Consider the following 15,797-nt stretch of genomic DNA (forward strand, 5'->3'; position numbering starts at 1 on the left):
TGTAAATGCTAACTATCATTATTATCTTACTAGTATGGTACTTCTTCAGTGTTAAAAGTGACCCTTACCAAGCCCTTTCACCCTGTGTAATTTTGGTCTGCCTCTCTTAGAATTTATTCACAATGGATCCAATCAATTTTCTCAAGGCTTTGCTCTACTTCTGAAACAAATTGCCAATAAAAGTTTTAGAGAAAGCAAACATTCTTATATACTTCCCGTATTTTAGTATGTAAGTAAATAACATTGGAAAGGTAGCTTTTCTTTTACCATAAAATATGGAAGTGCTACCCAAAGGAGCTCACATTGTTATGAAGACAATGTGAATGTGTATATACGCATATACAAATGATTCTTAAGGGAAACTATATTAGCAGTTTGTGAGACAAAAAAAGTAAGGGTCTCATGAAGAATTTAAAATATCAAGAATAAACTATTTCCTGGAGATCTAATGTGAAACTGCTTACTTTAATAAGGAATCTTAAAGTATTGTATATTTCACATAATCAAGATTTGGCAAAAAGCTGTATGTTCATACTTTATAAGCTACAAGTTATATTGATAAAGAAGATAAAAATTAATTTGATTAAAGGATGTTTAATTTTTTCCTCCAAAATTTCAAATATGTTTCTGAAAAATTTCAGTATGTAGTGAGCTATATACTGTTAAAGTACACATTAAATCAAAACATTTTTTGCTTGAGAAAAAATTGAAAGGGCTCCTATTTCTTGTCTGAAGAGTAAGGGTTTTTTGGTTGGTTTTTTTTTTTTGGTTTTTGTGTGTTTTTTTTTAAAACACTAGCTCCTTAGATCCTTACAACACAGATTATGATCTAAGCATTTTTGACTGAGACCAGAAAAAATTATCAAATACAGCTTATTTCCCAAAGGCATATTATTAATAGACATATAGTAATTGCATTGATTTATTACTTTGGTCTACTGATCTAAGTGTTGAGCATCTCTATTCTACCCATATTTTGTACATAAAATTAAATCATCACACAAATATTAAATCCTGCTTAAACTATATTGTGATATAAAATAATTGCAGATTGTTAATGCTATTTACAAATCATGCATCAATTTTATTCTACTGTAGAAATTTTCTTTAAATGGATTCACAAATCTCTCTCTTTCTCTCTCTCTCTCTCTCTCTCTCTCTCTCTCTCTCCCCTCAACTCAGTCAAGTAAGACAAACACTCCTAAATTCTGACTCTAAAACTGTTCATATTCTTATTGCTGTAAAACACTACTCTAGTATCATTATGAAAGTACCTAATATATTTCTGTTGTCGCTTCATTTATTACATGCCATAAGGGGGCTGCATATCTTTAGTGTTGGTTATGCACAATTAGCACTTAGTTATTATCTTGTCACTTTAGTCCATACAAGACAAACTTCTTTAATGCAAGAAGTCAGCTAATCTTCATCAGTCAAGCAAAGCAGGCAATTTTTGTTACCCTGAATACAAAAGGTTTTCCATATAGGTGACATTTTTTCCTCGAAGTTAGCTTGGAAAACCAATGTCTCCAAAAAAACCATGATAATTCATGGTGCTCTTCTGTGGGCAGCCAAATAATTGCAATAATTTGTGTCTTTTCAAGTGAAACACAAGGCAAATTGATAGTGATAGATAACTTTCCTTGTGAAAAAATTTTTGTTGTTTCTGAAATGAAATATCATGAATGTTTGGTAAAGTTATTTATCAAGTTTTTATTCAAATATTTAATTTTAAATATAATTAAAATAAAATTCAACAACTGTTAATAATCAGATCATACCTTTCAAAGCCTAATTGGCCCATTCACAAAAATCCTCACTTTCTAAAACTTCAGTGCAAAAATATCACTTCTAGGTATAGAAACATGTTCCAAATTACCCAAGAAAGATAAATTAAAATCTTATCTATATGTTGATTTTTTAATTTGGAATATATATATATATATATAATAATAATTAAGTTTCTTATACTTAAACATTTCTTTCCCTTAACTACAATCCTCATTTTTAATGAGTCAGAATATAATACAATGATTTAGTCTTCCCCTACTATCTGTTAATAATTTGACACTTTTGAACATTTATTAGAATTTGAGAAAAATCCAATATAATTGTTTTTTTTAAACACATCATATTTTAGAAATGATGGAGAATAAAAAAAATAAACTACCTACAAAGGGTTCAAATATTTGGAATATAGAGACATTACAAAGAAAAAACTGTACAAGACAATATAGTCAGGAAGCAAAATAAATGGCATAATCAGTGTTATTAGAGAGATCCAGTGTGTATACGAAGGAACATACTGATCATTGGAGTAGTCAGAAGACTTAACAGAGGAAATAAAATTCTAAGTCTAAAAAGATGGAATGCTCCTTAAGAGTAAGGATGACTTCCTTATCCTGTACAATTCTATATACATAACAGGACTTAATAAATGTTGAAAATTTAGATAAACAGGAAAGGTGATAGAAGTTATTCCAGGTAAATGGTTTAAAAAATGGACAAAACATAGTATAAATGGGGGTCACTAAAAGGAATTTGTTTTAGGGACTGGGAAATAAAGCTGAAGAAGCACCAGATTACAGTGTACCTTGAATGGCAGGATAAGTATTTTCACTATGATTTGAATGACATTGTGATTCTATTGTAGACATCAAGGTCATGCCAGATAAACTCAATACAATTCAGTGAAGATTAATAGAGCATTTATTATTTGCTAGACATTGTGCTAAGTGTTGGGAATGTTAAGACAAAAATGCTTCTCCTTTATATTTTTTCAAACATTTAATTTTAGAAGATGACTTTTAATAACATAAAGAATATTTCAGCAAGTATGGGAGTATCTGGAAGTCATGAAGCCAGTTAGTAAACTGCATAATAATTCATGTAAAATGAGATCGACTTTATAAAGCACCTGGCACCAAAGTGCCAAATAAATGCTTAATTTTCCCTTCATCCACTGCCTTTGGTGATCAGGGTCAGGACTAGGAAAGTGATATTATGAAAATGCCAATAAGTACTTTGCAGATATTTGACTTTGTGCCCAACCTGTATTTGAGGCTTCCAAGCTTCTATTGGTCTGATAAGTCACAACTGGACAGAAGTTGATATAGTGATACTCTTCAACATGCAGGACCATAACCAACTATGCAAGTATAAAAATGTTTAAAGAGTTCTCTGACATCAGCTTAGCAAATAAAGTGTCCAGTATGTTCAGATACCTGATAAAGCCTCCCATTGCATCCAGGGCCAGCTCTAGTTGTCTTCATCTGTATCTCGCCAATAGAGCCAGATGGTTCTAGAGGGGAAATTGAGGCTGGTAACTTTGCACAGCCCTCCCTCACTTAAATCCAACTGTCTTGTATGTTATGGCATCACCTCCCTGATGTCATGATCCTTTCAAGAACAAAGGACAAACAACAAGTAGCATAAATGTCAGAAAAATAAAGTGTTTTAGCGGTTTATGAGACCAAAAAAGTGTTCACAACCTGAAAATAGTATAAGGCAGCATTAAAATCCATTCCAGTTGTTTGTAATCCTGAGTGTCTACTTCTACCTAAAGTAGACATATAGACAGAGAAGAGAATTGTGTTATACCTAACTGTTTTTAAAAGTGAAGGGTGGGACAGCTAAATTGCAATTGTCTGCTTTAATTTGCCCTGCCCTATTACAAAAGTTAAGAGCTGTAACCTATTAATGACCCTTTGAAAAGATGGTAATAATGAAAGTAAATACTTTTTCTTTATTTTTTCTATAGTTTTCTTTTTGCCCTTGGCAAACAATACTGTGTATTTAATGCAAAGGTGTTTCTTATGTACATGTTCATCAATATTTGACTCTTATATGAATTCAAATAAAAACATTTTAGCTATAAATCTTGTATACTTTTGTAATATTGACATTGTAGGAAAAAAGAGATAAAAACTATGCTTTAGTCTATAAGTATTTTGAATATAAGAATGGTTAAATTTTATGTATCCCAAAGCTGTCAGCATAGCGATCTTTTTTTTTTTTTAGTGGTTCAAATTTTCGATAAAACTAATATAAAATTCTATTACTTAATATGTTCTAATCTTATCCATACGTGCATAAAATACATGTATGTATTTTAATAATGAAAGCAATAATGATGTAATAAAATACTAGCTTTATGAATTTAATTTTATATATAAATCCCAATATTTAAACTACTGCTGGGGTGTTCAAATTACTTCATAAATGCATCTTTTCCACCTTTTGATCTCTGTAAGCATTAAGAATTATGTAAATGTTACACATAAAATTACAATGTGCCCTTATTCCCTTTTTTGGGGTCCAGAGAATAGGCTGTGGCTCTTAGTGTCTATATAACCCTGGGCAAGATACTTAATCCAACTACTTTAGACTAAAGTTCCAAAGTCCCTTTTCTCTCTAAATATGTAGTCCTATGATATCTGCAACAATGTGCCTGATATAAAAACAGTTCAAATATTGAATAACATTACATTACGAAGCAACATGGTATAGTTGAGAATATTGGTCATGGAATCAGGAGATACATGTTGAATTTCATTTAATTTATTTTGAGCTTTAATGCCCTCATCTATAAAATGGGGCTGATGATGGACTGCCTACTTCAGGGGCTAGTTGTAAGAGAAGAGCTTAGTGAATCATAATGCTATATGAATGTGAAGATTTGTTTATTATTTGTTGCTAAGAAAATTTTATTACAATATATACATTAATATATAATTAGAAAATAACACTTTCATGAACTGAAAGGGAGAAAAGGTTTATAAAATAACAATTTGACTTGAGCTAAAGTTTTGATAGCTGACATGTTTTCATGTATCTTAAGGTAAGCTTGGTTATACTAATGTGATTTTCTTATACTTCAGGGTTAATAAGAGGGGATGAAAAGAATATCTTTCTAGAATATTCATTTTACTTTGGAAATAAACTCATAAAACATTAGTTTTAACAGTTTTAGTTTTGACATAAGTATTGATTTTGTTAAATAATTATTATTCACCTCAGCAGTTTGGATTTGAATTATAGTTTCCACATAGTGTACATTTTGCTTTATTCCATTTCTGTGAAATTTTTGTTTTTAATGGAACTGTAATAGATATATCTCCCAATTTTTTTTCCTGTTTTTGAGTTAGGTTTTAGTTACCCATATAATTTAAGACCAAGATTCGTTCATTAGAGTAGTACTTCTTATATCATTTAAAATGATCATATAATTTACTATTAGTAAAGAGAATTTTAAAAACTCTAAAGCTAAACTGTTTAAAGTTCATTATATCAGTCTTGACCTCTAATAACACTAGCATTTCAAGATCATTGCATAAGCTCTCCTTTCAATCAACAGCATCAGCAGGCAGTAATCCTAGAGGAGGGGGAAAATATACTCCATAAATAAACAGACCAATTTTCCTTTAAGAGGAAAAACTAATTCTTTTCATTCCACTTTTTTTTTTTTTAAACTGTGCAATTCCCCCCTATCTACTTTAGTGTAAGGATAAATTTCCAAAACTACCCAGTTGGAAAATAAATGGGTTCATTGTTTGTCCAGCATTCCAATCTTTGCAAATGTAAATCAGTCCAACTGCTACTCATTGAAGCTTCCAACTTCACAAAACATTAAAGGGTAGCTTTCAATACGCAATTTAATCTGACAATCCACTTAGATTTCTACTTGAACATCATTAGAAATTGACTGTCTGATAAAGAGAGGCCACTATCAAAGGTCAGTCAGGTCAACTTGTATAATTATATGTCTGTTATACTGGGTCAACTCTAGCAGACTCTACTGTTTGAAGGTTAAATTGTTACAATTAAATACATATATAAACCTTCCCTCCACCCCCCACATAGCTACTGAGATGCTGTTAAATCAGCTCTAAACACCCACAAGCATTTATTTCTGACCTCAGTGGTCAGTAAAATCTCATCATTGAGAAATTCTGCCCCCCCCCCATAAAAAGCCTTCATTAAAAATATTATTGTCTAAAATAGACAAAACATTGCTTTATAACTAAAATGAATAGTTAGCTAATAAAATTTTTTATTCACAGCAATGATCCCTGTGTTAAAACTTTTTTGTTTTAACTTGAAATAGTCTAAGCAATTCCACTATAAATGTTTTAGAACAAACAAAGAATATTACCCTGTAGCATAATCTGTTAGAGGAGCTTTCATAGTCTGGACACTCTTTTTTCACTTATAAATCATTAAAATTTAAACATTTTGACAAATAGAAATTATTAAAAGAGGCTAAATTTGTAATCACAATAGTTAACTTTTTTATTCCCCTTTCTACAATGATGTACACATCATTGGACAAAGCAATATAAATGCCTTTATATTTTTTCTAGGAAAGTAATAAAGTTCTACTTGTTTTTCAAGTAAATAGTTTTTATATATGCTTACCCTAAATAAACTTGTACAAATATGGACCTGATGTGCTGACAACTTATTTCTAAATAGGATTTCTCATCATTGAAGTTGAAGGTTAAATTAGAAGTAATCATGTAATGTTCCAATAAAGTGCTAAATAGACTCATTTTGATAAAACATTGTCTTAGCCAAATTTCAGATTTATAGAATTATGTCATTGATATCAAACCATATTTTTAAACTGTGCAGTGAAATGGCCTTAAATCTGTCAAAATAATTTTTAAATATATTTTCAGATTTTGTGTCGGAGACAAATTTTTCTTAAAGAATAACATGATCCTTTGCCAGACGGACTATGAGGAAGGTTTGATGAAAGAAGGTTATGCACCCCAAGTTCGCTGATCTATCAACGTCACTTCACTAAGAATACAAAGCACTACATTCTTTTATCTTTTTTGCTCAAAATGTATATAAGAATTGACACAGGAACTTATTGGATAGCGTAGATATAGAGAAACAGGATGATCGTGTGGAATAAAAGGCGGACTGCAACTGTATGTAGTGAAATTGCTCCCGTTCAGAGTTGAATGTTTATTATTAAAAACAAACAAACAAACAAACAAAAGGTAATGTACATATCGTCAGATTCTCTTGCTTGCTCTTTGTTTTGTGTCATTTGGCATGAGATGTTTATTTTGGACAATTGTATATAATGTATTGTAATATTTGAAGCACAAATGTAATACAGTTTTATTGTGTTACCATTTGTGTTTTGTTTTGCTTCTTTGTATTGTTGCATTTAGTACAATCAGTGTTTAAACTTATTGTATATTTATGCTTTCTGTATCTACCAGCTATTTTAAATGAGCTGTAACTTTCTATTAAAAAAAAAAAAATTAAAGGGTAAATCCCAGTAAATGCTAATGCACATAGATAAAGCAAGTCTATCTATGTTAAATATTTAAGAAAACAGAAGTATTCTAGCAGCATACACTACTACTGCCACTATGTTGAAGGGTCTGTCAGTGTTTTCATTATAAGACCCCTATTTTCAGGGGCTTGAAGATCAGCTTTTTAAAAAAAATGCATAAAGTTTCATCTAAGAGTAATTTTATTTTTTGTCAACTTGGAAAAAGTGGCATTTTTAGAGTATCTTTAAAGTCATGAAAATACTTATTAATAATTTCAGATTCTTGTACTCAACCTTCTTGATATGTTTCATGATTTCTGCCAGCCTTTAGTCCCCTTTACAAACTAGTGCCTTTGGTTGTCATATTTTTTCCCCAAAGGGTTAATTTAAAAAAAAAATGTTACTGCCCTGGTGTAGTAACTTAGAAAAGCATCAAAGTTCTTGTAAAAACTTTCAGCAACATATTTTCCTTGATTTTTCTACACAATCTGAGGTCTTTTAAAAATATTTAGAATTGCACATAAATTTGCTGAAGTCTTATTTCTATACAGTGAAGCCATCACATCCTTTCAGCAGTGTTACTTGTGTCTCAGAATTGAATAATGGCTATTAAGACCAATTGGAAGAAGAGAAACAAGAATTGTATAAAACTGGATATATTTTAGTCTACATTCCCTTTTAACATTCCAAACTGAGCACTTTTAAACTTGTTCCTCACATTGCCAACTGCTTTTATTTAAATTTAAAGCAACTTTTCACTAAAAAATTCATCACAGAGACATTGAAAAACTATCATTACTTTTTTTAAGCAGTGAAATATTATTTCTAGGCTTACCTCATAGTTTGCAAGTGACCAGGTTTATAGAAGACAGAACAATTATGAAAGAAGTGAAGACATGATCTCCTCTTGGGTGGGATTCATTCCATTCAGTGACTAAAGCTGTTCTCACACAGGCACAATGAAGCATATAATTTGCGAAAGCAAATGTGGTGCTATTAACATTTTGTTTTTGTTTTGCTGTGCCTAAAGAGTGAACTTAGTTTTTCCAGTGGTTTTGCAAAGATGTTTTGTCCTACAAATATACAAAGAATGGAAGTTAAGGGTAATGAATGCATCTTATATCTGTTTTGTTTTGCTTTTAGTCAAAAGCATTTTTACAGACTGCTAGTCTGGATGTGAGGTATTTGAAAACTTGAATTTAAAGCAAAGCTTCATAATCAGTGTGTATTTAAATCTGGAGGAAATATACACATGGACACATTTTATCAATACTTGCCAAAGGTTATTTTCAAGAGAAGTTAATGCTTTGGAAAATGAAGATAAGCATTTTAATGATATTTCATAGTAAATGGTTATACATTGAATATCACAAAAGTGTAAATTAGTAAAGAGATTAAAATTCCAGAAGAAAGTTATTTACTTTATGAAGAGAAAGACTTTTATGGAAAGAGGAGAAGTAGTTTTCACAATATTGCCATGCCATTCCTGGAGAGTTATTTGAGGTGAGATTGGATCTAATATACAAGGGATTTTTAAAAAATAAATTATTTTAGCTAGTATTAATATATTACAATACCTTAGGCAAATTGTGAACAAGTTTCATCTTGTTGTAGAAGGCATTCCTGTATCAGATAGAAGGTTGGACTAGATGGCCTCTTAGGTCTCTTTTTGATTCTGTTGTCTAATTTTAGGTCCTCATTACCAAAAGGCCAAATTAATCTCTTCTTTTTACTTTTTTTCTAGTACTTCAAAAGTTCTTATAAGGAAAATAGGTGAACTGGATTATTTATTATACCTCTAATGGGTAAATTAAGATTTTAATCTTAAAGGCTTGATTTCAGAGAATTGACGTATCAAATTTTTTTTTAACCTTTTGTGACCAGGTTGCCTACTGAACATTATTCAGATTCACTGGCTTGTGGCAAGTTTTCCTCTTTACTTTGTACTCTATAGATTTCACATTATACTTCATTTTCCAAATCCTCCAGTACCAGAATCAGCTTAGATTTTTATTTTTATTTTTAAGAAGAATGTTCCATTCACAACACATTTCTTATAAAATCTTTATGTTGAAGGATCAGGGAAGCTCCACTTCTCAAGAACACTGACCAATTTTAAAGCTGAAATGTTTGTAATTTTACTTTCATCTTGCTTAATAAATATCTTCTGATCTCTTTCATCCATTTTTATACTTGGATTTATGCTTTTAATAAAAAGGTTATAACACTGCTTCAATTGAATTTAATTGCCAGAAGATTAGAAGAGAAAAAGCCTAATTTAAGCCTATGAAAAAAAGAGGTGAATGTTTAAATGCATTGTCATGTTTATGGTATGGGTTAGCTGAGATAAAATTTTTCTACTGTGTGATATTTAGTAACTTTTTTTTCTAGAAAATTTATTTATTTTTAATATATATTATTAATAATCATGTTGGAGAGAAAAATCAAAGCAAAAGGGAAAAACCATGGGAGAGATTAAAAAGAAAAACAGAAAAAAGAAGTGAACATAGTATGTTTTGATTTACATTGTCTCCTTAGTTCTTTTTCTGGAAGTAGATGGCATTTTCAGTCCAAAATCTGTTGGGATTGCTTTGAATCACTGAACCACTGAAAAGAATCAAGTTTTTCAAAGTTGATCATACATTTGTGTACAATGTATTCCTGGTTCTGCTTGTTTCACTCAATATCAGTTCATGGAAATCTTTCCAAGTCTGTCCAAAATAAGCTTGTTCATCATTTGTTATAGAACAATAATATTCCATTTATCTTCAGGTACCACAACTTGTTCAACCATTCCCCAATTGATGGCCATCTACTCATTTTCCAATTCTTTGCTAACCCAAAAAGAGCTACTATGAATGTATTTATACCAGTGGGTCCTTTTCCCTTTTTAAGATATCCTTGGGATACAAATCCAGTAATGGTGCTGCTGGGTCAAAGGATATGCAGTTTTATAGCTCTTTAAGCATAGTTTCAGATTGCTTTCCAAAATGGTTAGATCATTTCACAATTCCAACAATAATGTATTAGTGTCCCAGTTTTCCCACATGCCTTCCAATAATCATCATTATCTTTTCCTGTTATCTTAGCCAATCTGAAATGTATGAGGTGGTACCTTAGAGTTATTTTAATTTACATTTCTCTAATCAATAATGATTTAGAGCATTTTTTCATATAACTATAGATGGCATTAATTTCATCATTTGAAAATCGTCTGTTCATATCCTTTGGCCATTTATCAATTGGGGGATAATATCAGGAATAGGTAAACAATAGTTTTATATAGTAGGGGGAAATTATCAAAATTGAAGAGCATAATTGTTGGGCAAAATTGTATACATATAATTAAAACCAATCCATTTTGAAAGTGTTAATTGTTTTACTGTCAGAATAAGATAATTCATTTTAATTAAGAAAAAAAGTCCCACAAAATTATGGGGTGATTTTATCCCCCCAAATAAGTTATTGCTTAAATGAAGCAAAGAATACACAAGTAAAATTAAAATGGTGATGGTTTTAGTTTTTATTTGGTGGTAGTTGTTGGGTTTGTTTTTTGGGGGGGAGGGAGGAGCTAAATGTATGTAAGTATTTACTGAAGCAGATAGAGAAATTGTATAGACCAAACCTATTTAGTTTTCACTTAAGTAAATTACAATACAATCTGGATTATTATAATAGAGCAGTAATGAGGAATGTTTTCACTTATGGAAAAATGTGGAAAATGCATTCTCAGTTGGAGGAGGAATGGGATGATACCAGTGGAAGGAGGGAGAAAAAGAACTTCAAATTATCTACTACCTTCCAATCCAATAAGCATTTTGTAAAAGCCTACTATGTGCAAGGCATTGTAGATACAATGAAATATGAAATAGTCCTTTTCCTCCAGGAACTTCCTTTTGGGATGGGGTGGGAGAATACAACATACATGATCATTTAAAGAAAAGAATAATAATAAGTAGAAGGATTGGGAAAGGCTTTCTGTAGAAAATGACATATAAACCATTTGAAATGAAAGGTTCTAAAAGGTAGAGAGAAGAGGGTAAAGGGCATCTCAGGCATGGAAACAGTCTCTCCCAAGGCCCAGGATCAAGAAATGGAATGGCCAATTTGTAAGACATCAAGTTACAATGGCAGGTACTCAGAGTAAAGGAGAGTGATGTAAAATTCATTTTGAAAGAAAAATGAGATTCAAGTTATGGAAATTTCAAAATATTAAGATGAGTTTAAATTGCATCCGAAAGGCCATGGGGAACACTGGATATTATTGAATAATTAGGCAACTATTAAGCTTTGCAAAGATTATGGCTTGCTGGTAAAGATGACATCATAAGGGAAAGGCAGAGAATTGGGTCCAATTAATTTTTCCAGTCGACTCAGTAAGAACTAATGAGGACCTAAATCAGTAAAGAGATAGCTGTGAATGTGAAGTGGTGATTGAGTAATGGGAGAATCGTGGCGTCAGAGTAGCAACTCTTTGGTTCTAGGAGTTTAGAGAGGAGGAATTGTGTACTCAACAGAAATAGGCACGTTTAGAGACAGAATGGTTTTATGGGGTTCTTTTAAATGAGTTTATGATACCCTTTGGGAGGGATAATCATTTGGAGACATCTAATAGAAAATTGGCAATTAGGGACATACAGAATCATAGATTTCAATCTGAAAGAGACCTTAGAGGTCATCTATAGTACTTAAGTACTCTCAGTTTTAGAAAAATATAAAACAGAGGTCCAGGGAAGTTGATTAGCTCAAGCTCCATACAGGTAGTATCAGAGATTTGGTAATCTTTTTTTTTTTTTTTTTAAAATTAATTTTTTAAATTATAGCTTTTTATTTACAAGTTATATGCATGGGTAATTTTACATCATTGACAATTGCCAAACCTTGTGTTCCAATTTTTCTCCTTCTCCCTATCCCCTCCCCCAGATGGCAGGTTGACCAATACATGTTAAATATGTTAAAGTATAAATTCAATACAATACAAGTATACATGTCCAAACAGTTATTTTGCTGTACAAAAATAATCAGACTCTGAAATAGTGTACAATTAGCCTGTGAAGGAAATCAAAAATGCAGGCAGACAAAAATATAGGGATTGGGAATTCTATGTAATGGTTCATAGTCATCTCCTAGAGTTCTTTCGCTGGGTATAGCTGGAGTAATCAATTTTAAAAACTTATGCTGTAGTGAGGATATACAAAGAAATGTGAGACCAGAAGAACCCTGGGTACTTTTTGTTATATGTTGTGCATGAAAATCCATATCCCGCCTATGTCTCATGTAAATTGTCCCCTAATGTGTCTCATTTATATCTTCATCTCTTATAATCCCTAATGATGATTTTATCCCTTCAAGCCTTAGCTTCTTCATGATGCTTTTCATGATCTCCCTGGTCCTTAGTGCCTCATTGCTCTTCATAGTTTTATATTGATTTGTCTGTTTTCCTTTTGTTCACTTTGCTTCCTTCCATGACTCCAAACCTGAGAATGTAAATTCCTTGAGCATGGGGCCTATAGTTCTCCCTTCCACATCACAGTTTTCCCCTTTGCAATTTCAATGTATATCACTGAAATATTGATGTATTTCAATCAATATATCATGGGTCTGCATACAGAATGAAATGGGAATTTGGAGGGAATTTTGCAGAAGCCATAGACAAAATGCAAAGGCCAGTAGATGACACAGAGCCTTTGACCAAATACTTAATCCAAATTTTACCAAAAAAGTACTGTAAATAACTCACAAAAGAAAAAAAATTTTTCTTGTATGAAGAGAGGACCAAATATTTTATGCAAATTTTATTCAGCACAAGGATGCATGTCCCTAACTCATATGATGTGGAAGGGATAACTATATAGAATCCAGCATAGGGAATTTCCAATTGAGGAAACTCCTTTCTCTCCATGAAGATCATCATGAAGAGCACTGTTATAACTTAAGAGATTTAGACTTTAGGCAATCCTAAAGTCACGCAAGCCAGTTTATGTCTTCTCGCAAGATAAGATGGAACTTCTGAAGGAACAACTCTATGCTACACTGCATTGCACACATGAAACATTGAAAGGATTGCTGAATGAAAAAAAAAATACTAAGTATTCGCATATTTAGGGAGCATTGCCTAAATGAAGATCTAAAAAAGGAACCTGGACTGGTCAGACATCAAGGAAGAGAAAAAAGAGATAATATCATAAAACTCATAAATGATCAGTAGTGTCAAATGCTGCAGAGGTCAGAGAAGGATGAGGCCTTAGAAAAGGCTATTACATTTAAAAATAGAGATCTTTGATCATCCATCTTTCACTATATTTCTATTTGTCTTCCCATCATTCCCCTAATACCATGTTTAATCATTCTGTAATTTTGCTTATATCCTCACCTCTTATTGGTGATGTGTCATATTTCTTCCTCTCCCATGTGTATGAAACATAATTTTCAATACTTACCCTAGCCCCCATTCTTCCAGGAAGCCTTCCCTGACCATTCCAATGCAACCAGCAAATTTTAATTGCTTATTTATTATAAGCCAGACATGGTCCAAGTTTCTGAGGTTATAAGGACAAAATTAAAATTCTTGCTCTCCAATACATGAGGGTTTCTTGGGGAAAATATGTATGCAAATAAGTATATGTAAAATATGTGAAAAGTAAATTAGGGAGATGAAGCAAAATGACAGACCATCAAGAAAGGCTCCACGTATATGTCAAAAGATGAGCTTAAGGAAACAAGGTACTCCTTGTGAAATATCCTTAATTGTCTAATGTTTTCATGATTATTAATTTTGTGTTCTTCATTAATGAAGAGAGCAACTATATTTTCTCTGAACTTTTATAATGTCCTCTATGTGATACATAGAAGAAGCCTTCATATTCAACTTATAATAGAAAAAAATAACCTAGGAGAAACCAGTTTTCTAGAGTGCTGCGTTTGGAACTTGGATTGCAAAGACTTGAACATTGAATGGGAGGAGATAAAAGTAGCAGCAAAATAAATATGTATGTGTGTATGTTTGTGTGTATATGTATATATGACAGGTAAAGCATGAGAACAGTAGAAAGGTTTCTAAATCACTCATCTCAATTCATACTTTGATTCAGTCTTATTAATTCCTCCAATTTCCAGTTCAGGAATACCCAGGTCTTATAGAGGTAAAGAGGTATTCCCCTTCTACTTCCATTCTGAATACCATATTTAAATTGCAAGTTCAGAATTTTATTGATCACACTACATTAGGTGATAGATAAAATGACATCGGGAGGGTAATAGCACAGAGAAGACAGTTTAACTCTTTAAACACTTTAAACTCCTTTGGCAAACTAGGTTCATTCCCTAACCTGCCTGCCCTCCAGAAAGTCACCAACCTTATTCAATAGGACACTTTTAAAATGTCTTTATGTCTATGTATATTCTTCTCAAATCTTCTAGTAATAAATTTATCTTTAGCATGTCATAAAAACCTAAGAAAATCTCAAGCAATCAGTCTGGAAATGAAGAAAATTGAGAAGGTATCTTCTCTTTTTGTGACCCCTGTGCTCAAACATTTGAGCCAGAAGCAGTACACACGTGTGGGAATGTCAGGCTAGACTTCCAGAAACTTTGGTTATGTATAACTCTCTCTTTTATGTATAACAAAAGCATTAAGAAATGATGAGGGGAGGGATGAGGAAGAGGTGACTGAGTTGTTTTAAATGTTAAGGTACTGGAAAGAAAGGTACTGTTAGGGTTGAGGGGGGAAGATTTTTATTTACATGTCTTTGATACCTTTTCAAAGTGCCTTCATATTGATGCATATTCTTTTCAAATACTCAATAATAAGTATATATTTGTTAGCTATGTCTTGGTGTAGAAGCTTAGGAAAATTTCAATCAATTTATCCAGAGAATTTTTCCACAAATTATTCATTACTTCATTCTTATGGATCAATGACAAAAAGGAGTCAACCTTATTTTTATTATAATGTAACTCTTATAAATGGAGCTATTTCCTTTTAGTCACTGTTTTGTTTTTACATGTCTAATAAAGGTTAAACCTTTCACATAGTAACACTTCTCATAGTTTTAGAAATTCTCTGCTTTGAAATTTCCCATGTTTCAATCTGCCTTTTTTTTTTTTTGAAGTTAGTATAATTTGCTTAAAATCACTATTGAATCTTCCCTTGTACCATTAAATTTTTCCTTATGGAGTGAAAGATAAGATGCACTACAAAGAGAAAGCTTAAAAAAAAAAATCCAGTACTTATAAAATGACCAGACATAATGCTTAGCACATAGCACTCAATAAATGTTAATTGACTGAGTATGACTAGAGCTGTTCCATTATTTTCTTATGGTAAATGCCATAACAATACCTTTTGGTATAATTAAAATTTTTTTGAGTAAGAAATATTTATTAGCCTATAGCAAATGTTAAAATTAAACATTTAATTTTTGTGTTTTTACTCAAAGATTTCTCTGCTAGGGAAATATCCCAAGAAGGTCAAAGGCATAAAGGATTCCCCAAATACAACAAT

The 15,797-nt window shown here is 31.7% G+C and overlaps 1 protein-coding gene across 3 annotated transcripts in view; it reads left to right on the top strand.

Annotated features, from left to right (window-relative positions):
- The window catches only part of LMO3 (LIM domain only 3), a 75,053-nt gene extending 65,529 nt beyond the window's left edge, over positions 1–9,524 (top strand). For all 3 annotated transcript variants that reach the window (XM_051962223.1, XM_051962221.1, XM_051962220.1), the window contains one exon: positions 6,681–9,524. In XM_051962223.1, coding sequence (XP_051818183.1) covers positions 6,681–6,786 — 106 coding nt within the window. In that variant the 3' untranslated portion in view covers positions 6,787–9,524. The remainder of the gene's footprint in view (positions 1–6,680) is intronic.
- The last annotated feature ends 6,273 nt before the right edge of the window (positions 9,525–15,797 follow it).

The sequence above is a fragment of the Antechinus flavipes genome, chromosome 5 (genome assembly GCF_016432865.1).
Source record: "Antechinus flavipes isolate AdamAnt ecotype Samford, QLD, Australia chromosome 5, AdamAnt_v2, whole genome shotgun sequence".
Lineage (NCBI taxonomy): Eukaryota > Metazoa > Chordata > Mammalia > Dasyuromorphia > Dasyuridae > Antechinus > Antechinus flavipes.